The 24,664-nt window shown below is 45.4% G+C and overlaps 1 protein-coding gene across 4 annotated transcripts in view; it reads right to left on the bottom strand.

Annotated features, from left to right (window-relative positions):
• Nucleotides 1-24,664, bottom strand: part of LOC144755338 (SRSF protein kinase 3-like) — a 1,366,259-nt gene that overhangs the window by 849,238 nt on the left and 492,357 nt on the right. For all 4 annotated transcript variants that reach the window (XM_078644145.1, XM_078644144.1, XM_078644146.1 and 1 more), the window contains exon 8: nucleotides 6,354-6,460. In XM_078644145.1, the coding sequence (XP_078500271.1) occupies nucleotides 6,354-6,460 (107 nt within the window). The remainder of the gene's footprint in view (nucleotides 1-6,353; nucleotides 6,461-24,664) is intronic.

Below are 24,664 nucleotides of genomic sequence, written 5' to 3'. Positions count from 1 at the left end.
ATTTGGATATATATAACTGTGACAATATGGCGCCCGTGTTCAACGCCGGTTTCCTGTAACGATTGTGAAGTTTGCAACGGAGATTGGGTAAGTAGGAGACTTATGTCTTTTGCAGGCGTTTAACTAGCTCTTGAACAGAGATCATGTAACTTAGGAAATTTTGGGCCTCTCTAACAGACCACTTACACATGGGGTTTGGAGACTGTTCGAAGATTTAAAATAATGGAGTTGTGGATACGAAGGAAGAAGGGTGAGAGTACCTTTGGACCTATTGAATAGATTTAATATCTGGGGTATATTCTCTCGAACTCTCTGTTTGCTATTGTGTAAGAATAAATGACATGTATTAATGTATGTTTCAGAAAGGACCTATTTTTCATCTTTTGTAATGAAGGGAAGCTGTCATATTTTTAATAAGTATTTTGGATGTTTTTGTTACTTTCAGAGAGACGCTCTACCATCTAGATATTCTTGATAACAGGATTATCGCATGTGAAAATAACACTGGTAATATGTGGAGCTTTAATGAAGGAGGATTTGGACTATATTAACAGAGAAAGGGTAAATTCCATGAGTGGCTTATTACTTTTTATTGTGAATTACATCTCTTCATCCTGGAGGGTGTCAGAATATTATGATGTCCTACAGGGTTGGCGTTGTGAATTTAGGATATAATAATCGTTTCGGATTTTAGAGAAAAAGAGGTACAGACATGCTTACCTGTGAGGATCTTTACGTACAACGGAATACATCTTTTGTGGGTATCAGATTACCTTGATATCCCACATGATCTGCTTTGTTAATTTTGGATTATGAGGAATGCTTGTTAAATGCAGAGATATCAAGAGGCACATAAATGTTACGTGTTATGATCTCTTCTTTTAATAGAATGAACAGGAGTTAGAATTTGTGATGGGGTTTACAGATAGAGAGTAGTGAGTTTGATACCGATTCGGACCAGTTTATATGTTATGTAACTTGAAATCTGAACCTCAGGTGATTTTACGCTTACTTTTTCTAAATAATCTTTAATAAAACTTGATTTTTTGGTCTTGGGCTTTCTCAATTCTGGGTGTTAAAATAGGGGATATGGGGTGCTAAAACTTTTATAGCTTACCTTGGAACTTTATTCTATGTCACACTGGGTGATGGTTTACTATGATGCTTTGAATGCTATTCTGCTATTTTTTCATTAACTTGATACAGACTTAGGAAAAATGAATTGTTTGTATCATTGTGTGTAATACAATATTTTGCATTGCTTATACTGTGCTTATTTGGGATTGCAGCCCTGAAGAAGTCAAGGATGCTTGATATAGCATAACAAAACACGTGTTGGCTGCTTAGGATTTGGTTTATATTGAAGAAATATCTAGTTGAATGTTTTGGTTGTACGGACAAGAGAAGTCTGCTCTACCAACAGAAGAATATTTGATTTAAAGATAAGAAGAATACATTTATGGACATTGAAATCTATATTTGTGGATTATATACATTCTGTGTGCTCGGAGAGATTTTTTTTTCAGAAAACTGAAAGTGCTCTTGGCCCACCATGAACCACATCTAACATCTTTGGGCAGACAGAATGATGATGTGGAAATGTGTGTCCTGCAAGCCCAATGATACCATCCAGTCTCATGGGTTAAGAATAGACCAGACTTCTGTGCGCATGACCATTCTGAATGTCTTTTTCCAGAAGAGGTTGATAAAGCGCAGGTCTCCGTCCTTCTTGTGCAAGAGAAAGTAGCAGGACCAGTAACCACATCCTACTTCTGATGTCGCCACACTCTTTATGACTTCCTTGGCCAAGAGAGACAGTAAGTTCTGACAGAGCAAGGAGTGGTGGTCCTCTGTCAGCCTGTCGCAAGTAGTTCACATGGGTTGACGAGTGGTCATGAAGGGGAGAGAGTAGTCCCTTTGGACGAAACCCAACGGTCGGATGTTATTGACCTCCAGTGGTGCAGGTGATGGCATATCTTGCCCTCCACTAGATTCCCATAATCATACTAAAGGGGTTTGGAGTCTGAGGTTGCCGGGGGGAGAGGAGAGGGGGTGGACTAGCCCCACTCCTGGCTACCGGTCCCACATGGTCTGTGCGTACTGCATCTTGGACTATGAAACGATTGGGACACAAGCTGGCTGCAGTTTAAAGCCCCTCCCATAGCAGAAGGTGGACTGGGGTTGGCAAAGGTCCATGGAAAGGCCTTAGGACCTGGCTATTGTTCTGCAGTCTTAGCCCTAAAACGGTCCAGCACTGCGTGTGCCCTTTCTCCAAACAGAAAGCAGCCATCAAAGGGCATGTCCAAGTGTGAGGCCTGGGCATCTTCGGAAAAGCCTGTGGTTCCCAAACAAGCCTGGCGCCTAAGGGCTACCAACCATGAAATTGCTCTGTCCAAGAAGTTTATCACATACAACCCACATCCTATGGCGAACTTGGTGGCATCCCTCCCCTCAGCAATTGCTTGACAGAGGATGGCTTGGACCTCCTCCGAGACCATGGGCAGCACTTGCACAACTGATTCCCAGACTGTGTGGGAGTATAAGATCATGAGGCACGAGGTGATCGCACACCATAGTGCCAGGTTGGCAGAAGAGAACATGTTCTTTCTGAAAGCATCCAGCCTTTTGGATTCCCTATCCAGTTGGGTGGTAAGGAATGTGCCGGAGTTGATTTTGAAGGTGGAGACCTGAATCATTAAGCTCAACGTGGTGGAATGCCATGGTGAAAAAACTGGGGCTCCCTGTTGCGGGCGATGGCAGCAGGCGATTGGCCTATGCACAGGAGTCCTTGTGCAGGGTTGGACCAAGTAGGACATCAGTAAGGGCTCCATTAAATGAGAGTAATGGTTCGGTGAGACAACCTCCAGGGTAAAGATTCTTTGTCAAGATATTTATCTTGACGGCCAATGTGGGTAGCGTAAGGTCTAGGGCCTCAGCCACCCTCTGCACCACCACTGTAAATGAGGCACCCTCATCTATAGCCACTATAGAGGGGGAGAGACCAGGCCAGTGTCTGGGAGGTGTCCATTTCAGTGGCATCCGCCAGATCATCATACCAGGTGTTCCCAGGATCTTCTAAAGGTTCGGATCCATTATGGTCTGCAAACCCCTCCCAATCACCACCAAATTTAGGCCTGTCATAGGAATAAGACACTGGCTCTGACACATGAAGTCGCCCCCAAGATGGCACCAGAACCAGATCTGGATGACACCCATCTGGCTCCTTGTAGGAGTCAGTAATGACGATGGGGAAAGCACCAATACTTGGTGTCGGGGGATGGGGACTGCTGAAGGTGGTGGGGAAAGTTTGAGGTCACTTGAACAGTGCCTCTCCAGATCTGTCACTGAATTCTCAGGGCCTTAATTGCACCAAGAACTCGCTGGTGGGAAACCAGTAGGGCCCCTCTGGTCCTGAGGGCACACCAGAGGGGCAAGGCTGCTCAAAAATGAGGTGTATGGCCTCATAAAATTCTTTTAGTGGGGCAACGGGGACACTTTGGCTCCTGGAAACTCAGAAAAGCGCAGAAATTGCCCAGGCGCAGACTCCAACAGAGAGTTAAGCCTTGACCGCATATAGCCCTATGACTTGTCCGAAGACTTGCAGATGCCTGGGAAATATTTTATGGTAAGAAATCTACAGGTAGAAGTAGCTACCAGATAGAGGCTACTGAAAGGCTTTGGGTTCCTGAGTCTCTATTATCCCTGACACTTACGTTTCCATAAGAATGTTTAATATCAGACCACCTGATGCTAATGCAGCATGCAAGGTGGTAATATTGCCTACCGGTGAAACTCTTCAGGGAGTGACCATCAATAAATTCGGTCTATAGGAAGACACCAAGTGCCCATCATTTAAATAAAGAAGATGCTGTTGAACAAAAAAAAGTCTAATTAGTCTATGTTTCCTCAGTGTATATGGTGGATTTAAATTTCTCTATGGAAGAATATGTACACTGGATACAGGCGATTTCACGGGCAATGAAGGCCTCTGACTTATGGGCCACAAGGAGGTCTGCCTAGAAACAGTCTTAGGAGGTGGTGGCCGATTTAGAAGTTGTTGCAGTGTTTGCAATTCATCTAAGGGTGGACTGAGAAATCGAGAGGGTCCTCATGGTGGCAGAGACTGGTCTGAAGACGCGGACTGTCTCAACCGCTTCTTAGGCATGAAGTCAATTCAGGAGAGATCCTCTACTTCAAGAGAATCAACACTGATCTTTGAGACAAGGAACGATGTCCAGATGTCAATATTGAAGCTATTCAACCAATCAATGATGAATGTGATGTCAACAATAGACTAACAAAACTGACATTTTTTGTGGTTTTGAGGCTGACAGCAAACCTGTTCTCAATGGCAAACAAAGTTAGGTTGATGCTTTCTATTACATCAAAGTGTTCAACGGTAATCCGATCGTAGAGTTGATGGCAATGTTTTGGATTGTCATGTCTCCTTGATCTACTTGTCATATATCTCTCTCTGTGTGAGTCCTTGGCCGTTGCAAAACCAAAGGGGATGATGGGCGGAGTGTTGAACATTGCAAACACTCACCCCCAGTCAACTGATCTGGGTTTAATCCATCATCATTCTTTAGCTCACTCAGCCACCCCAGTTCAGACATGGCCATATGTGGTTCGTGCTGGACTGTTCCCATGGGGCACAGGGTCAGACATCCCAGAGTGCCAGGGTGAAGCGCCATGGAAAGGCTAGCAGGGAGGGACCATCCTAATCCTACGGCGGCGTCTGGTAGGCACCGCCACCATTTTAGGGATGGGAAGGCCTTCTACGCACCGGCAGATGCATGGCGGTCAGAGTTTCCGACCGCAACGGAACCATCTGTCATTGTGATTTGGCGGGTGGAAAATGGCCTTGCGATGCCGGTGAGACCACCACCGACAGCCTTTCGGCGGTGGTCTCACTGTGATCATAATGAGGCTCTAAGAGTATTGCAGGGTCCTCACTCATACAAGCCAAAATAAAAAAAGAACTGACTCTGTGAGGCAACTTCCAGTCCAAAACAATCTTGGTAATGGGAATTCTCCAGACCCTCAAAGGAACCATGTTTCCTGAGTCACTCTTGTCACACAAGATTGTAAGGCTGCTCTTTTCCTCAATATTTAGACATGTTAGGCAGCATGTTATGCTATAGGTGCTGCAATGCACTTCTGGGAAACAGTTTATTTGTTGAACATTCTAAAAATTGGAAAATGGTGCTTTGATAGGCTTTTTAAGGGTGTTTCTCTACAGTTGGACATACCAAACAATTGCCCCTCCGAAGGCTGTACATTATATTGGATATAATGTGTTCCCTGGTCCCTGTAGACAGCGGGTAATTATAATCGTTATGGCTACCAATGCAGGCCCTACAATGAAGATACAGCATTAACAAACGTTTGTGAAGAGTATGGTCAGTATTAAGCCACCATTTCCTCCCCAAAAAAAACACAACAGGCAAGAAAAGAAACCCAGCTTATTTTGTCAAAAACCTCACTGACATACTGTTAAAGGAAGTCCAGTAAGAAACATTGAAAATAACATATCGGCATGTGCACTGTATGTGGTGACATAAAAATGCACACCAGACAACACGAAGGGCCTGATTTCAACTTTGGCAGTCCTCTGGCGGCGGTGCCACCACACCATCCGCTGGAGGACCACCAAAGCTGTGGTGCGCCTACCCACACAATTAGGAGTTTAATCCTGTTTGGGCGGGCTGAGCTGTGGTGGTCTTACATCAGTTGGCTCATACAGAGCCTAACATTCAGCCCACAGCCATGACAGCGCCGACTGCACGTTCCTTTATGGTGGGGCATGCATGTCATACCGCGCAGGAACAGGAGTGCAATGTGGCCCTAGGCCCAGGAGCGGCACAAGAGCCTTGTTAGGGCCCCCTTTGTTGCCTCTCCGCTACCGTTTCATTGCGGCTAACAGAAACGAAAGGGACGGCGGACAGGTAACTAGTAAAATGCTTGGCAATGCTGCAGCGGCACCACCAGCATATTGCAGCTCCCTGACCTCTGCATGACTACTGCGGAATTCTGGATCTCCGGCGGACACAGCGGTCCTGTGGCAGTCCAACCGCCCCACTCGTAAAACTGCAGACGGGCCCACAGTATGGCAGTGGTCAGACTGCCACAGCGAGTTCCACAGTCCAATAGACCACTGTACTCGTGATCAGGCCCCAAGTGTTTCAGATCATGTCATTAAAGGTTGTGTCACACTATGAGACCAAAGTGGCCCAAAAAATAAGACAAGAAATGCAACATTCTGTTGAACTTCACAGCGAGAAAAAATACTTCACTTTGCAGAGTGAAAAATATAAAAAGATCACTTTGAATCACTTACAAACTCACTGTACCTGTTTAATGATGGTCTTAACACAAGGTATTGGCAAACCCTTGTGGTTCGATTTAACAATCCACTTGAGAAGATGAGACCCTTGGAATTCAAACACCATGCAGATATCTAAAACCGGTTAAAGGCAAAAAATGACAAACATTGGAAGATTGTGTGAGGCCTAGTACTAGAAGAGCATAATGGCTACTTTTTGCTGTTGTGTCCATGAGTAATCTGGCTCCATGTTATTTTAGTACTCTAATCTGACAAAAAGGTGATTCTCGTTTGATTGCACTATAATGTGTACAGCCAGAAACTTGAAGATGGCTAACTAAGCATGTGCTGTCGTGACAGCATAACCTCTGGCACGATTGTCAAAAAGTACTGTGCAAATACGCTCTATTCTCTATTAATTTCAGTCTCGTAGGAATTCCTTCTACTTTCTGTTAAACTCAAACATGTCAGGCTTTAGTGGATGTGATTGTGTGTAATTTACCTTTTCCTATTCCAGAAACATGGCAGGAGGTGGTCTATAAAGTCCTTGCCAAACTACAAAGTAGATGCCATCTTTTACGAAGTTGGTGACAGTTTTATTGGCTTAAAGGCCATGTCCAAAAATTATAATGTATGTGTCAACCAATAGGAGACTACTACCTGGGACATTGTTTGCCTACAGCTTTAATGCTTAACAAAACATGCCATACTTGTTTTTCCAATTTGTCTACAAATCCCTGTATGATGCAAATCAGGTTTGGGAGCAAAACTCAGTTTGCTCTCAAACTGAGATTAAAAATGGTGTGCAAATTTCGTATCACAAAATATTTTTCTGAAGTTGTCCTGTGATTGTTTGGATAAGTTAAAGGCATGTATTTTGGTGACTGTGCAATTCAATGTTATGGTGGTTTTATACCTCATGTTACCATCATAAACATTTGTACAGCTCTCAAGTTAAAAACCAAAAAACTATTGGGGACATTATGATGCATTCATATACACTTACATTTGCTATGCAGTTTATTATTACTGTATTTTATTATGTATGTGGTTCCTTGATGTTTCTAGTCTGTTGTTCCACAGTGCAGCTGGTGTAGTACTTCAGGGGTAAACTGATGAATATTTTCATTGTACTGTAGAAGTCTGCATAAGGCACCTACATTTCACTTTCCTTGTATTCAGATTTGCTGGGGGTCTTTTTCCTGCTTCACATTGGAGAGAACTCTATTCAATTTGTATGTCGCAGCATTGTGGTCTGCATAATGCACCTACATTTCACTTTCCTAGTATTCATTTTTGCTGGGCGTCTCTTTCCTGTTTCACATTGGATAGAACTCTATTCTATTGGTATGTTGCAAACATTGTGGCTTGCCCTATTTGCTGTTTGTTCTCAATGTTCTCAATGTTGTTGATGTGTAGCTGTTAGCTAGGTTTGTTTTGAACCGTGTTTCACGTGATCCTTCCTGAGTGGCAGAGAAGAGCTGAACACTGTTTCATGTGATTCTTCCTCATTGGTAAGGAACCTCATTGATAAAACGCATGATGCCCTTTTCAATGCCCTTAGGATGTGTATGTGTGGAGTGAAGATACCTATTGCAAAAACATCGATGTCCTCACGTGGGTTAAGTGAGTGTGTTGAAAAAGACCTGTTGCTAAAACACTAGACACCCTTACAGGCGGTGAGTGTGTGGGGTGAAAGATTCCCTGTGCTAAAACACAACATACCTTTTCATGGGATGAGTGTGAGTTGCGAAAGATACCTGTAGCTAAAGGAGTAGCTGTCCTAGCTTGTTACAAATGTGTAGGTTGAAAGTCACTTGTTACTAAAATACGCGAGGTCAATACTGGGATTGAGAGCATGGGCTAAAAGATTCACATTGCTAAAATACGCAATGCCCTTACGTGGCCTGAGTGTGTGGGTTGAGTCATATCTTTTACAAGTGAACGTTTTATGAATATTGAAAGATACCTGTTTTAATGTGTTGTAGTTTCTTTGTTTGTGTCAGTTGTTGTGTCAGTGTTTGTTGGTGTGTTGTGATATTTAATTGTTTTGGTATACCGAGTTCTACTAGTGAGTTAAGCTCGTCTGGCCGAGTGGTGTAGTTTTGGCATGTTTTTGTGGTGTTCTTTTTACATGCACCATGTGATGATGCTCTGAAATTTTGCAGAGTCTGGTGTTTTTGTGGTCTATATTTCCATCCTGTTTCTTAAGGTGGGAAACATTTCCTCTGTTTTTCAAAAGAATGGAGATGTCAGGTACCCAATGAGGTCATGGTCATGAGGGTTCCCTGGAGGGCAGTTGAGCTAGACAGACCGGAGCTGAGCATCTAACTACATCTGCACCTGGTGGGGTCATTTATGTATCAATATAACTTACCATAAACTCTCTCCTAATCTACTGTTGTTGTATGCCTATTTCTACATGCCTACCTCAATCACAACAGGAATCTTTGGTTAGAGTAGCCACAAAAAAGAGCATTACTGAAAGTAAGTAACTTCTTCCTCTGATGGATACTTCTAACAGCAGATTCATTACCTTTACAATATATACCGTAGCATAACCTCTAAAAGACAGGATGTCTGAAGAACTGACTTTGAAAATCTTGCGGGACAAGTAGGCCAAATTGCCCTTCAGCTACAATATACTGTCACATCAGTAGTTTGGTTAATAGTATAATTGAAGTTCCAGCTCCATAAGAACAAGGAGTAATTGTTATCTTTTGTAGGTCTTTGTGAGTTTTACACAAAATTCATGAACATTTTTACAAATTTGACAGAATACTTTAGGCCACTGTTGAAGAAAGGTGCTGAGTTTGTGTGGTCCAAGGAGTATGATCGTATGTTTCAGAGGATTAAGGAAGACATTTTGAAGGCTCTTGCTTTACAACCATTTGTTGAAGGGAAAACCTTGATTCCTACAGTGGGTGGGTGTGAGTATGGTCTGGGGCCGTTTTATCTCAGTGAGACGGCAGATGCAAGAGTACAGTTGGTGTTGCATCCAGAATTTTACGACAAACAAAACACAAATACTCAGTGATAGAAAAATCTACTAGAATTGCCTACATCTGTCTACATGTCGACCTGCATCACAACAAGAATTTTCGGTTAGAGTAGCCACAAGAAAAAGAGTTACCGAAGGAAGTAACTTGTTACTCTGATGGATACTTCTAACAGTAGATTCATCACCTTTACAATATATACCACAGCAGTACCTCTAAAAGACAGAGGGTCTGAGGAACTGACTTAAGAAATCTTGCAGGACCGAGGAGGCACACTTGCCCTTCAGCTACACACAATGTCACAGCAGTAGGGTTTTGTGAATGTGTGCACCAATGCAGAGCCTGGCATTGTACAGACCGCTCAGCTCATTGCCAATAGCGTAGCAGCAGCCTTGGCCCTGGTAGAATGGAACCTGCAGTTCTTTTGGGAGTTCTTCTTGGCCAGCAAATAGCAGATATAAATGCAGAGGACGGTCCACTTCCTTATTTACACCACCTTACCATTCTTGGTTCCAGTGAACCCCTGGAAGTGCTGACCATCTACAATATGGTCTCCCTTATGGTCAATATAGAGATTAGGATCAAACCAATGGAGCCTCGTGTTTCGAGGGGTGTGATGGAACAAAAAATGCTGGCAGGGGAATTGCTTGACTGACATGGAAGGGTGCTACCAACTTTGGCAGGAAGCAGCCCGAGTGCTCTCAACCAATTGTCTAGGAGGAAAGTTGTGCAGATAGATTGCATAGAGTGTACCTGCTGTTCGTCACTTTTTGCAGACTGCATGTGTGATAAGTAAGGCTGTAAGGAGATATAGCGACCAACTGTGCATAGGCCCAAAACGAATGCATATTAGGAACATCGAGAATAGATTTAAATCCCAGAGATGGATGACAAATGGATTTGAAGAAATCTCATCACAACTGGGGAGTTAGAGAGACTGGGCAAACCTAAAAAGACCGAAAGGGAGGACAAGCAAACCTCAATTGTGCTAACTGCAAAGCCATGAAAGACCAATGGCAAAACATACAACAAAGCATCCGACAGTTCGGCCTGCAGAGGGCTGAAATGACAGAACTCCTTCAAGACCAGAAACCTTTCCCAGCACTCTGGCATCGGGCTGCAAGAATGACATCAACCACTTCAGGCGGCATATCAAAATAAGTCAATATTGCTGCTTAGTCTCAATACATGAAGGTGTAGGTTGTGAAGATTCAGGTGAAGAACCCTCCCCTGCTGCTGAGACCAGAGGTTCTCCTGAGGTGCTAACCGGCTTGGAGGGCAAATGCTCAGGAGCTCAGGGTACCATACAGTTCCGTCCCAGTCTGGGGCTACTTAGATGACTGGGGCCTGATTTCAACTGACTTTCCCTAAAACTCGAGAAAGGAGAGGTAGCGGCAGGGACGCCTACACAAGAGCCATGTCCTATCGCAGACGGAATGCATCTCCAAATGACCATGTGCTGAATCTTCAACAGTGTGCGTTCTCAACAGCACGAATGAGACCTAGTTAGGGCAAGCCCCATTGCCTGAAGATGTCTAGTACCACCTCAGGATGGAGACGCCACTCGTGGTCCACCATCTGAAGTCTGCTGAGCTCGTCTCCTCTCGAGTTCAAGGACCTTGCTAGGTGGTTGGCTATTAAATAATCTTCTGCTGGTCCAGCCACCTCTAGAGACTTGAAGCCTCCTGGAAAAGGATCGAGGATCTCCCCTGCCCTACTTGTTGTAGTACCATATGGAGGTTGTGTTGTACGGCAGGACCTGTACCAGTCTTACTTTGATGGTCAGTGTGAGGCTTTTAGGGCCCGGTGAATTGCCAAAGCTTACAAAGCTTGACATGGAGCTGGCTCTCTGCTGGAGACCCCCGATACCACCCCTGAATGGCATCCCAAACCCAGCAACGACAGATATATTGCAACTTTGACATCTGGGTGGGGAACTGTGACATCTGGGCGGGGAAGGAAAGTGGCCTGACAAATGCCAGTTTGGTGCTCATCTGCAATCACACGAGGTCCTGAGCCATCTCTTGCAAGATCTAAACAAGAATGCGCCTGTGCCAATCGGCATACGGGATAAAGAGGACATATGAGGCCAGAAGTCCCAGAATCATCATTACCAAGGCTCAGGACAAAGTCGGATATAAAAAGGTTATATCTTGAAGGCACCAGACTTACTGCAGCTGTGGAAAAGCCTTGCACACTACTGTATCCAGAATTGCATTTACGAAGGAAATCCTGTGCATTGGGTTCAGGCAAAACTTCCGCTTTTTGATAAAAAACTTAACCTCAGCTACCTTTTTGTAGAGCTGTCCACACATAATCTATTAGCACAAGAGCTTTCAGTCGTTTCCACAACAGGGGAAACCCATCCAGTAACTTCCATAGTTTCAATGATCCCTTCTACACATAAACGCTCCAGCTTTACATCATTTTGAAAGGTAACTGAAATATTCCGAACTTTAAAAGCCACTGGTGTTGGACCATCTTTCAAATTAATATGTTGTACATATCCCTTGACACAGCCCACTTTATTGGATAAAACATTGATTTGAAGGTTTTATATAGTGCAAACAAGACCCTTGCGGGTATCAGAGCAGTTTACATGTCAGATGTAGGAAACAACAATAGACATAGAAAACACAGTTATAGGTGATTCAGATATACAATACTCAAACAGATATAAAACTAGCGATTAAAATACAAAGCTCTATAAAACAGACTCATAATTAAAATACAGTAATAAATCAGTAAGCTCCTGTGAGTTTAGCCATGAGAATCGCTTTCATTTCTTTTTTTGAAGGAGGCAGTGGAAGTATTCAGTCTTGTTGCTGTGAGCAAAGCATTCAGATCCTGGGAGCCATTCCAGGGAAGGATCGGTTGTAGGTTTTTTTCTTGGCAAAACATTGTGGTTTCAGTAAAAGAGACTAGGTACTCCTGGAGGCTCTATTACCAGCAGAGAGCCACAGTTTCTGAACTAGGTAGTTCAGAGAATTGTGGTGTAAGGCCTTGTGCGCCATGCATGAGATTTTCAGATAAATTCTAGCTTTAAACAGTAGCCAGTTGAGGGCTCTAAGGACTAGAGAGATGTGAGAGGTTCTCTTCGAGCCAGTAATGAGTCTCGCAGCTGAGTTGATGGCGGCTCTTGCGGGGCTGTCGCCGACCTTGGGAGGTCGCATAAGGTTACTAGCCCCATGTTCCACTATTAGGATTACTTGGGCTTTAACTGCTTGTTTGAAGTCGTATGCTGGCAGGAAGGGTTTCAGTTTTCGCAGGGTCTTCATGTGGATGTTAGCTCCTTTTGTAGAAGGGCTGATATGCTTCTGCATTTTTAGGTTACTGTCCAGAGTCACACCTAGCGATTTTGCTGATTTGACAGTGAGAGGTTGTCCTTTGAGAGCTGCTAGGTGTTTCATCCAGTCCAGGCTAGTGGATGCAAGGAATTCCTGAAGAAAATTGTTTACTGTCAGAATCTCCGGGGCGCGGTGGAACCCGCCGACCACAACCCGCCGCAAAACAAAGGCTGATCTACACGTCACGAACGCCTTAGGAACTACAAGGTCCGGCATGCTGAGCGCGCGCATCACGCACCCGGAAATGCGTACTTAATGCGCATAGGCCAGAGGGATACTGTCGAATATTTTGAAAGCTGGCCGGCGGTCCGTTGTGTCCCGCTTTGCCTTGGATCTCGAGAACTAGGAGCCGGGAGCAATTCGACGTTTGGATTAAGTTCCGTAGTTCGGGACTCTGGTATTGTGCCCTGGAAGCGAGCGGCTGCTCGTTTCATTCACCAGCTTGGAGTCCGGGTAGAGCGTTGGTTGTTACGCTCCCTGGACGGACAGGAACAGAGACGCCCACCAAAGGAGGTGGTTGCTACGTCTCTGTTTTGGGAGGTTTTTGGATATTGCTCAAGCCCTCGGTAGAGCGCCAGGCCAGGTGTTCCCGAGGCGAGGAAAGTACTTAAGAGGACGCCTCAGCGTGCTTCCCCATCAGTCGTTCTCGAACGGCATTTTCGGCCGTTTCTCTGCACAGTGTCCTCTGTTGGCCGGATACCGGGACCGGTGTCCATGCAGAGGACGGTTGGATCACGGCCCTCATGAACCAAGGGTCAACGGCTGATGGGTAACGTATGAGAGACAGAATTGTTCTTAATATTGTTTGTTCCCTAACTATGTGTGCTTGTGCATATTAAACAAGAACATAGCCTAAACTACTGTTTCCGTGGGATTTTTCTTAGCAGTAACCTCGATCCCGAGAAGTAGGGAGATTACATAATATTCGACCTTCATATACCAATCATCTCCCGATCGAGGCAAGAAAACTATGGCCACACTGGACGACGTGGTGGCGGCTTTAGCAGCCGTCCAAGTAGAGCTGACGGCTTCCAGGCAGGAGACCGCGGACCTAAAAGTCAGGTTTGAGGCAACGCAGCAGAATCCTTTTGATGCAGGCAGTACAACAGTACCTACCGCCCCGGCGGTGGTGGTGGAGATGCCCGTGTCTGTTCCCCTGGCCACTCCGGAACGCTACGGCGGAGACCCCGAGACAGTGCAGGTGTTCATGACGCAGGTAGCATTGCATTTATCATGCAAACCCAAGGCTTTTCCCACGAGTCAGGCCAGAGTGGCCTTTCTAATCTCGTACCTCGCTGGAAACGCGGCTCAATGGGCGATGCCCCTAGTGAGCAGGGATGTCCCCATTCTATGCGATTGGGGAGCGTTTCGGGAGGAATTCCTAAAGGTGTTCGATCGACGGGCGGATACCTACACTGCTGACCGTGAACTATTGGAACTACGTCAAGGCAGCCACGACGTAGTACAATACTTGAATGCCTTTCGTCGGTTGGTTGCGGAAAGCAAATGGCCAGTGTCGAAACAAATAGCCGTGTTCCACCAAGGGCTGAGCGAAGAGCTCAAAGATGTCGTGGCTCAGATCGACCCCCAGCCCAAGACTTGCGAAGGGCTTATAGCCTTGGTCCTACGCTTGGATCATCGGTTGGGCGAACGCCGAGGAGACCATAAAAAGAGAGGGAAAACCCTGCCATCACCAGGCACGCCCGGAGCTCTAGAAAGCGTCGCCTCTCCCAAAGCTGAACCCATGGACATCGGCGCCGTTAGGGCCAGTCTCACCACTACGGAAAAGGAAACACGCCGTAAACAGGGCCTATGCCTGTATTGCGGCAAAAAAGGACACTACGTCTGTGAATGCCCTGCCAAACCAAAAACCAGCCGCAATAGGACCATTAGACCAGTAACCGCAGCAGTCGATGTCCCGTCGGAAAACTACCCGACTCCCTGAGAGATGAAGGGTCCTCTCGGAGTCGCTCTACCATCCCTTCTTTGTTGAGTCCTTCTCGGTCACAACCGCAACACCTCTACGTCACCGTCCATGTATCCGTAGACGCCCGGTGGAGGGCAGTAGAGGCCATGGTGGACTCCGGGGCCACTGGCATATTCATGGACGAAGATGAGGCTGGTCGGTTGGGGATCACCCTTGTGCCCAAGGACCGCCCTGAGGCTGTGTATGCCGTGGATGGAAGACGACTGGTCACAGGCCCCATAGGGCATCACACCGGGGTGTTACCGGTAAGATACGGAGAAGATCATGAAGAGGGCATCGATTTCAGCATCATTCCAGCCCCAAAGTACAGGATCATCCTGGGCCTGCCGTAGCTCGAGAAGCACAACCCGACAGTGGATTGGGCAACCCACCGGATCAGGATGACATCCCTGCATTGCAGCCATCACTGTGGGGTACAGACGGGACTTACACCCGGTTTAGCTATAGAATACATGGTGGCCACAGCGGCAGAGAAAGCGGTTGTGTTGCCCGGAGTTTACAGTGCCTTCCAGGACGTCTTTGATGAGGCTCGGGCTGAGATCCTTCCCCCGCACCGAATCTACGATTGTCAGATAGATCTGGTTCCGGGTGCCAGTATCCCCAGCGGCAGGCTGTACGCGCTAACAGAACCTGAAAACCTACATCTGCGATCGTATCTAGATAAACTCCTGGGGTTGGGGTTCATCCGACCCTCTAAATCTCCAGCCGCTTCACCCCTTTTTTTTATCCCGAAGGCCAATGGTGAGTTGAGGGCCTGTGTGGACTTCAGGGAGCTGAATGCGATTACAGTGAAAAATAGGTACCCTCTACCGCTCATAAGTGTCTTACTGGAACAGGTGAAACAGGCCCAGGTGTACACGAAACTGGACCTCAAAGGGGCATACCATCTGGTGCGGATGCGCGACGGCGACGAGTGGAAGACGGCGTTTAAGACCCGATTCGGCCTCTTCGAATACCTCGTCATGCCGTTCGGGCTCTGCAACGCCCCTGCGGCCTTTCAGTACTTCTTAAATGAAGTGTTTCGAGATATCATGGATAAGTACGTTGTGGTGTACATTGACGACATCCTCATCTATTCCAACACTGAAGAGGAACATGTACGCCACGTGGCCAAGGTGCTCCAGAGGCTCAGAGACCACCTGCTGTTCTGCAAACTCAGCAAGTGCGACTGTCAAGTCAGTGGAGTTCTTGGGAGTGATGCTGAGTCCGGCAGGACAGGAAATGGCGGAGCGCAAGGTTAAGGCCGTGGACGACTGGCCAACGCCACAAGGGGTAAAGGACGTGCAGTGCTTCATTGGGTTCCCCAATTTTTATCGCCGCTTCATTGACGGATTTTCGGGGTTGGTGGCCCCAATAACTCAGCTGCTGCGTAAGTCACAGCCCTTCAGATGGAACGCAGCTGCTCAGGATGCCTTTGTGGCTCTGAAGAAGGCCTTCATATCTGCGCCTATCCTGGCACATCCGAACCCTGACTTGCCATACGTAGTAGAGGCAGACGCATCCGAGGTCGCCGTGGGAGCCATTCTGTCGCAACGGCACCAGCACTCCGGTGTGTTACACCCTGTGGCGTTCATGTCCAGAAAGCTGAACCCTGCGGAAAGAAACTACCACATTGCGGAAAAGGAGCTCCTAGCCATCAGGGACGCTTTTGCGGAGTGGAGGCACTGGCTGATGGGGGCCAGACATGAGGTGACGGTGTACACGGACCACCGCAACCTGCAGTTCATGACTGCGGCGAAACACCTGTCGCCGCGGCAGATGCGGTGGATGCTTTTCTTTTCCGGTTTTCGCTTTCACATCACCTACAGGCCTGGCTCGGAAAACAGGAAAGCGGACGCGTTGTCCCGTCAATCGTCTGCGCTGGACCCGCCTCCTACGCAAGAGCACTCCATCATCCCGCCGGGCACGGTGATCGGGACGGTACAACCGGACCAGTTCCTACGAGGCGTCCAGAAAGGGATACAGTCGTTTGCATGGAAATGGTGGCTATCGTGCCATAAGGAATGGCGGATGGTAGACGGCATGCCCGTGCATGGTAACCGTTTGCTGGTACCCACACCCCGCTTAAGGAAGCAGGCATTTGCTTGGTGTCACACGTCGCCATGCGCGGGCCATTTGGGGTTCGAGAAAACAGTGTCCAGTCTGGGTCGACACTTCTGGTGGCCATCGCTGCGTTCGGATGTCCGCAGATGGGGGGTGGAGTGCTCCGTCTGTGCCGCCGCAAAAACGGACCATCGCAGACCACAGGGCCTGCTGCAGCATCTTCCGTCGCCCAGCAGACCATAGGAGAGCATTTCCGTGGACTTTATAGTGGGGTTGCCGAGGGATCAGAGCTGTACGGCGGTGATGGTGGTCGTGGACTATCTCACGAAGATGGGGCACTTCGTGGCCTGCAGGCAGGTGCCCTCGGCAGGCCAACTAGCCTTGCTCCTACTGAAGAACGTGGTACGGTTGCATGGGTTGCCCACCACTATTGTATCAGACAGGGGCTCGCAGTTCACGGCCCAGTTCTGGAGGAAGTGGTGTTCAGCGTTACACGTCAAGTCGGCCTTGTCAACTAGCTACCACCCGCAGACAGACGGGCAAACGGAACTCCTTAACCAGTCGCTCAAGCAGTATCTGCGTTGTTTTGTGGACCAGGGGAAGGAGGAGTGGGTGGATCACCTATGGCTAGCGGAACTCGCTTACAACAACGCCACCCACAGCTCTACCAAGACCTCTCCGTTTTACTCCACCTATGGTCATCATCCCAGGTTCCTGCCTTTCGTTCATCCGGCAAAGGTCCTGCAGGTGCCAGAAGCCGCCAGGAGAGTGGCGCGCATCAAGGAAACGCTTCTGCGGTTGCGTGCATGCCTGGAGTTGGCCAAGAAGGCATACAAGGCCGCGGCAGACAGGAGACATCGACCGGGACCTCTGTATACTGTGGGGGAGTACGTTTGGGTGTCCACCAGGAATCTACGGTTCCGGAAGCGCAGCGTGTTTCAGCCTAAGTTCATTGGTCCGTATCGCATCACCAAGTGCCTCAGCCCTGTGAACGTGCGCCTCTGTTTGCCTAGCCACCTGAGGATCCATCCGGTGTTCCACGTTTCCCTCCTGAAACCCGCTGCTCGGGGCAGAAGGGTGCCTTCGGTGCCGGTGTCGGTTGACGCCGATGTGGAGTACGAGGTGGCAGGGATTCGGGACTCCAAGTGGCGGAGCGGCAAGCTTTGGTATCTGGTGGCGTGGAAGGGGTATGGCCCGGAGGAGCAGTCGTGGGAGCCAGAGGCGGGCATCAGAGCGCCTAGGTTGGTTGCTGCATTCCACAAAAAACACCCTGAGTGTGCAGGTCCTGTCCGGAGGGACGGTTAAGGGGGGGATGTACTGTCAGAATCTCCGGGGCGCGGTGGAACCCGCCGACCACAACCCGCCGCAAAACAAAGGCTGATCTACACGTCACGAACGCCTTAGGAACTACAAGGTCCGGCATGCTGAGCGCGCGCATCACGCACCCGGAAATGCGTACTTAATGCGCATAGGCCAGAGGGATACTGTCGAATATTTTGAAAGCTGGCCGGCGGTCCGTTGTGTCCCGCTTTGCCTTGGATCTCGAGAACTAGGAGCCGGGAGCAATTCGATGTTTGGATTAAGTTCCGTAGTTCGGGACTCTGGTATTGTGCCCTGGAAGCGAGCGGCTGCTCGTTTCATTCACCAGCTTGGAGTCCGGGTAGAGCGTTGGTTGTTACGCTCCCTGGACGGACAGGAACAGAGACGCCCACCAAAGGAGGTGGTTGCTGCGTCTCTGTTTTGGGAGGTTTTTGGATATTGCTTCAGCCCTCGGTAGAGCGCCAGGCCAGGTGTTCCCGAGGCGAGGAAAGTACTTAAGAGGACATAGCCTAAACAACTGTTTCCGTGGGGTTTTTCTTAGCAGTAACCTCGATCCCGAGAAGTAGGGAGATTACATTTACAAGATTGCTAAAAAGCAATACAGTAGAATCAATATTTCTAACGTGAACCGGAGGCTCTGATTTAGGGTCAAGATAAATTCCTAGCATTTACTGATGTGGGCAGTTCAACAGTGTATTCCCATAACCTTAACAGGGAACCTAAATCTAGCCCACTGTTACATTTCCACAAAATTATATTTTTGCCTCAAAATAACTAATTCAATGGGTTTCCTCCATAACTGTAGGCCAACTCGACCTTTCCTTGAAGGCAAATGGCAAAATCTTTATCAGAAACTAAGGAAAATCTTGCTTCTGAATCCATCATCATTGTGACCGCAATACCATTAAGGGATACTTGGTCAGAAGAATGCTCACAAATAATACAATACACACAATTGACATTATTAACAATGTGCAACACTACCTCAGGAACATCTGTTCCAATTTCAAACATTTTCTTCTTCGGTACATTAGATTTACAACATTTCTCAAGAGGCCCCTACTTGCCACCTGTTTAAAGATTACTCTTAAAGCAGGACACTCTTTAAAATTAGCAAAGTGATTAGAACTTGCACACCTGAGGGAAAGATTTTTCCCTTTTATAACGGCGGAAGATGGTCTCTTCTGTATGGATGAAACAGCATGAACAGTAGATGCACTATCCTTGTGTTTCAGTAACGCCAAGATACACAATAAGACATTTTTAACCTTTATGGCAATAATTAGAACCTCATTAAGATCAGGATAGTTTTTTGACCAAAGTTCCTTACAAATTTTGTCACATTTGAACTCTGCCATGAATTGGTCTCTTATCCTTTCATAATTGCTATCCACAAAATTGCAGGCAGAAGGCAATTTTCACCCAGCCGTGCCAAAATCCTCAACCCATTCCTCACCACCCTGCTTTCTTTTGCCAAAATAATAACATTGCAAAACTATAGAAAATTTGGGAAGCAAAAGGTTATCTAGAAGTTTGACTGACTTTTCAAAATAGTTAGGCAATTGTGAAGCATCCTCATCACCTTCAGATTCAACTTCTGGTGAGTTTTCAAATATTTCTTGGCCCACAGCCTCTCGGAGAACTGCAGTGACATCGATGCTTTTTTGCCTGGAGACAGATTTAGGCCATAAATTCTCAAATAGTTTGTAAATATGTTTTTCTATTTGGTCCAAAGAAGAAGATGTTTGCCTGGAAAAGGTAGGAAAAACGAGGCGCAGATGTTTTGCATGACAGGCTAAAAGAAAAAGAAAGAAGTAAGTGACTATGAAAGATAGGAACCGGACAAAAAAACGCAAGGAAAAAATACCATTGACACGAAAATGTGCCCGTAATCCTGCTGAAAAGTAAAAGGTTAATAAAACGTGATAAAAATAGAAAAGTCTTTCTTCCCATTCTGGAAGAATAAGTCTGCCAACAATGTCACTGGGGGAAGGGGGAGGGTCCAGTCAGTCAGTCAAAATAACTTTATTCGATTCTTGGGAATCATAAAAGTTTGCATATATACATAAAATAGTTCTTAAGAGACCTATACAAAAAAGACTGTAAGAACTGTTGCAAAATACATGATTAAACTTTAAAATGTAGGACTCTACACATATATAATCCTCCAACATCGTTTTAACTCCCCCTGCCTGAAAGCCATATTTGGACAAATTAATTCAACATATCAGTGTTCAACATATAAATATTACATAAATAATACTATAAAATCATTTAAAAACTTAATTTCATATTACAGTTCATAACGTTTCCAAATTATGAGGGAGTTCTAATGAAATTAAGCATAGCAATACAAATAGCAGCAGTGGATAAAGAGCGTCCTGTCTGATCACAGGTTCAGAGTGAACGGGAGGAAGGGCACCACCCTAACTTTGATCCTGAAGTACCTGTAGTTAAGTGAGACTGAAGAAAAGAGTGGGCACAGTCTACTGCTACGTGAATGTTAATGCGAGTTAAAACCACTGTGCTTCATGACGGAGCTCTGTGAAAGCAAATAGATGGTGAGTAAAGGCAGAAGATTCAACATATAGAGGATTGTTTGCAGGGAGTGTGAGACAAACGCATTCAGAAAAAGTTGTGCACGAGTAGGAGTTGGCACCTGCTCGTAAGATCCGCAGGATGCGAGCGAGTTGATAGCACGACAAAATGCACAAGGACTACTGAATGGCGCGAGCAGCACTAACAGTTGAGTTTCACTTGTAACACCCCAATTGTATGAACTGGATAAAAGGAAATTTGGAAGTACTACAGTGGTGTAGAATGTGGTAAAAATACAGTACCTTGCCTAATTAAGAAGAGCTGTAAATGATCGCTCCACCATTCCAAAAGTTTGTAAGTTTCTCCTGAAGTTTTATGGGCACAAGTAGATTCACCCAAATGTTGCCAATGGAATTTAGAGGTGGCCAGCATAAAATCAAGGGGAAAATGGTGGTTAAACAACTTCTTTATTGGAAAAAGGAGAAACTCCATCCAAAACCAGCCTTGCCTCTGCTAATCTCCCAGCAACGGTCACCCTTTAAGCCATAACATGGCCAACGTTCCATAAAGAACATACCAACAATACATTAAGAGGTGACACACTGGAAGATGCCAAACATATTTTAAGATGAATAACAATACCACAGAGATCAGGAGCCCAACTGTTGTCTGCAGATAGGATCTGACTGACTATAGCAAGCCCACCTTGAGCAGCCAGTCAATGATGCATAGGAATTCTTGTACACCCAACCTCAGAAGATGAGAAGCCACCACACCATCTCTTTTGGGAACATCCATGAAGTCGAGCTGAAGGGAAGACCGCTTCATGAAAAATGTGACTCTGTCCAGTCCCTTAAATCCAGCGCAGAGGATCTGAGACAGTGAACATTTTGAATTTGTCCTTCTTCAAAAAGGTATCATTTTTTGGAGGTCCATATAAGGGCTGTGGCCTTTGTCTTTCTTTGGCATGAGTTTATAAAAACCTTTATCATTCTCATGTCTTGAAGCTAACCCATGGTGCCTTTGACCAGTAGGAGATGGACTTCTGGAATCAAGATAAATGATGTGTCCACTGAAAACTGCCCTGGTCTGGGGAAAAATAAGTAGTGGGGATGAAATGAAAGACATAGCATAGACCCTTTGAACAATGTAGAAAACCCATTAGTCTTATGTGATAGATTTAGGGCTGGGGAAGGTATACTTTATTCGATCTGCCACAAGCTGACCGTGGGCCTGAGGACAAATTAAAGCAGCTTGAGAACAGCTGCTCCAAGGCATAGAACTGGCAGATTGCTGTTCCAGCTATAGTGAGCTGCCTTCACCACCAACACACCTTCTGCCTTGAAAGGACTAAGGGGCTGACTTAGAATTTTCTGAACCGATTCCTGACGATCATAGGATATAATGCACTTATAATAAGGTGACCGGGATAGCCATCACATTTGCAAAGGAGTAACCCGTCCAGCAAACTCTAAATCAGGCTCTAAGTTTACTGTTGGACCGAATAGGAAGGTTGATGACACTGAAAGTAATCTATACCTCTGGAAGAGCCCCTAAACTTCCTATGCTGCTGGTGGAGATATCTGGCAGGAACAATAAGAACATGGATCAAGCAGTAGCTCGGCTATCTTTGAATGGCCTAAATGCTTAGTCAGCCATCTCTCTGAATAGTCTAGATCCATCAAAATGCACGTCTACAAGGAGCGCTGAAAAATCCCCTGAAAACTCAAAATATTAAAATGCAAATAAATCGTCAAAATAATATTGAGGACAGAAAGATCATCTTCCTATAGTTTCCATTTAACGGACAAAATACGGACTACAAAAATATACAGCACAAAAATATTCTTACCAAATAGATAAGTATATTAAAAAGTTAATATTAGACAATGAACTAGATTTATAACTATTTATTAAAAAAATTATTACATAAAATATATATAACTCACAAACATAAAATAAAATCTATACTTTACATTAAATGTAAAAAATAAACATTATATAAATTAAAATTATAATAAAAACTAACAATAACAAAAAAACTATTAACCCCTTCGCTGCTAGGCCTTCCCCACCGTGCTAAGCCTTTTTTTTCTTATTTGGGGTAGGTTGCGCTTAGGCCCCTGTAATTGTTTGTCCACATAAGGCATGGGTACTCACAAACATTTTTCAGGGGGCCGCAATATCTCGTCTTTAGTGGGACCAAGGGCAGCACTGATGTTAGCAGGGGAGGGGGGATGTAAAGTGGGTGTAGTGGAAGCCAAGCATGTATATCTACTGGCTGAACTCAATTGTGCAATGTGATACCAGAAAACCTGGGATAAATCCCAGCTTCTCCACTTGTCCAAATTGTGTGACTCTGGGCAAATGATTTATTTCAATTTCCCTCCTTTTTTTCTTAATTATCACATATAAGAGGACCTCGAAATACATGACTTCAGGATGCGTGCTGAACAAAAACATGTATGTATGTATGTATTGCATACTTTTATAGCGCAAGCTGTCACCCAAAGGGTATCCTGGCGCTTTTAATGGCAATGTTTTCGGGGGCAGAGTATGAACGTTTCTAAATTCATGCTTGAAGTCCATCACTTTAAAAAATACTTCTGAATGCACTGCTATAATTTGATTTACTAAGGTGAAATGATTTTAGAGGTCAATGAAATACACTTTTAGAATTTTGAAAAGACTATTGTATTGTTACAAGTTTGCTGTCTTTAAATATGAAGGTGCTCCTAATGTTAAGGGCCTGGTTACTTCTTTTTGTTTAACTGCAATTAACCTTTCAATAGGTGCTTTCTGTATAATTAACATTTTTAAAGGTAGTGCTGAGTCACATTAACAGCAGCCCAGTGCTGCTACTGCTAAGGGGCCGCATTTAAAGTTCAGGAGGGCCACATGGGGCACCCGGGCCGTACTTTGAGTATCACTTACATAAGGTATCCACACCAAATTTGCATCCTTTTCTTCCAATATCATGGGGATTTTAAAGGTACCCAGTGTTTGTGGAATCCCCGGTAGGGGACCCAGAAATTAGCTAAAATACAGCCAGCTAAATTATTATTTTCTTTTTAAATGGAGAAAACGTGCTGCAGAAGGGAGTGTCTGTGTTTTCCCCTGCAAATGGGATCAACAAAGGGTTTGTGGTGCTGAAAGCACCATCTTCCCAGCTTTCAGGGACAGGCACACTTTTGTCAGAACACCAAAATTTCTTACACAGTTTTGGCATTTTACTGGGACAAGGCCTATTTTTGCTACTTTTGTGCTTTCAACCTCCTTCCAGTTAGCGGTAGAAATGGGTGTGAAAGCAATAAAGGATCCCGGAAAGTTATACATTTATGAAAAGTAGACAAAATTCTGAATTCAGGAAGGGGTGATTTGTGTAGATCCTTCAAGGTTTTTTTAATAGAAACCAACAGTTGAAATTAAGAAAAAATAGAAATAAGTTGCAAAAAACTGCCAAGTATGACAGATGTTTGAAAGCAATATACCATTACATTTAATGGACCATTCTGGTTGTGGTTATATAAAGGACTTGTAGGTTCACCAAGAACCCAAAGCCAATAACCAAGCAGCGTCTTACAATGGTTTTTCATTGTGTACCGGGTATATAGCAATTCATTTGGTAAAATATTAAGAGTGAAAACTTGGTATCAAAGACACCTATGTATTTCTGAAGTGGGAACAAAATATACTGGCAGATGCATCAAAGTAAATACCGGGAGCAAATGGGCAGATTCTCAGAATCTGCACCTTTGCTCCCGGTATTTTTGCATTTGGGATGCATCATCCCAAATGCAAAAATCGCAATTTAAGGAACCTCTAAATTGAGATTCCTTAAATTGCGATTGCATTTAAGGAATCCGAAATTGAGATTCCTTAAATGCAATGCATGAAAGTAAAAAAAATAGCGAATTCGCTAATAGGGGGAGCAAATTACCATGAATTTGGACTTCATGGTACTTTGCTAAAACTTTGATAAAAGCACTTTTGTGCATTTTTCAAAGCTTCATGTTGCGCACACACATGCCCTTAGGTCATGTGTGTGTGCAACATATGTGCATAGATCAATTTCAAGGGTGCAACAGGGTGTCATTTTGACACC

This window comes from Lissotriton helveticus, chromosome 5_1 (genome assembly GCF_964261635.1).
Source record: "Lissotriton helveticus chromosome 5_1, aLisHel1.1, whole genome shotgun sequence".
Classification (NCBI taxonomy): Eukaryota; Metazoa; Chordata; class Amphibia; order Caudata; family Salamandridae; genus Lissotriton; species Lissotriton helveticus.
Note: the sequence above shows the minus strand (reverse complement) of the source record. Positions and strands in the feature narration are given on the sequence as shown.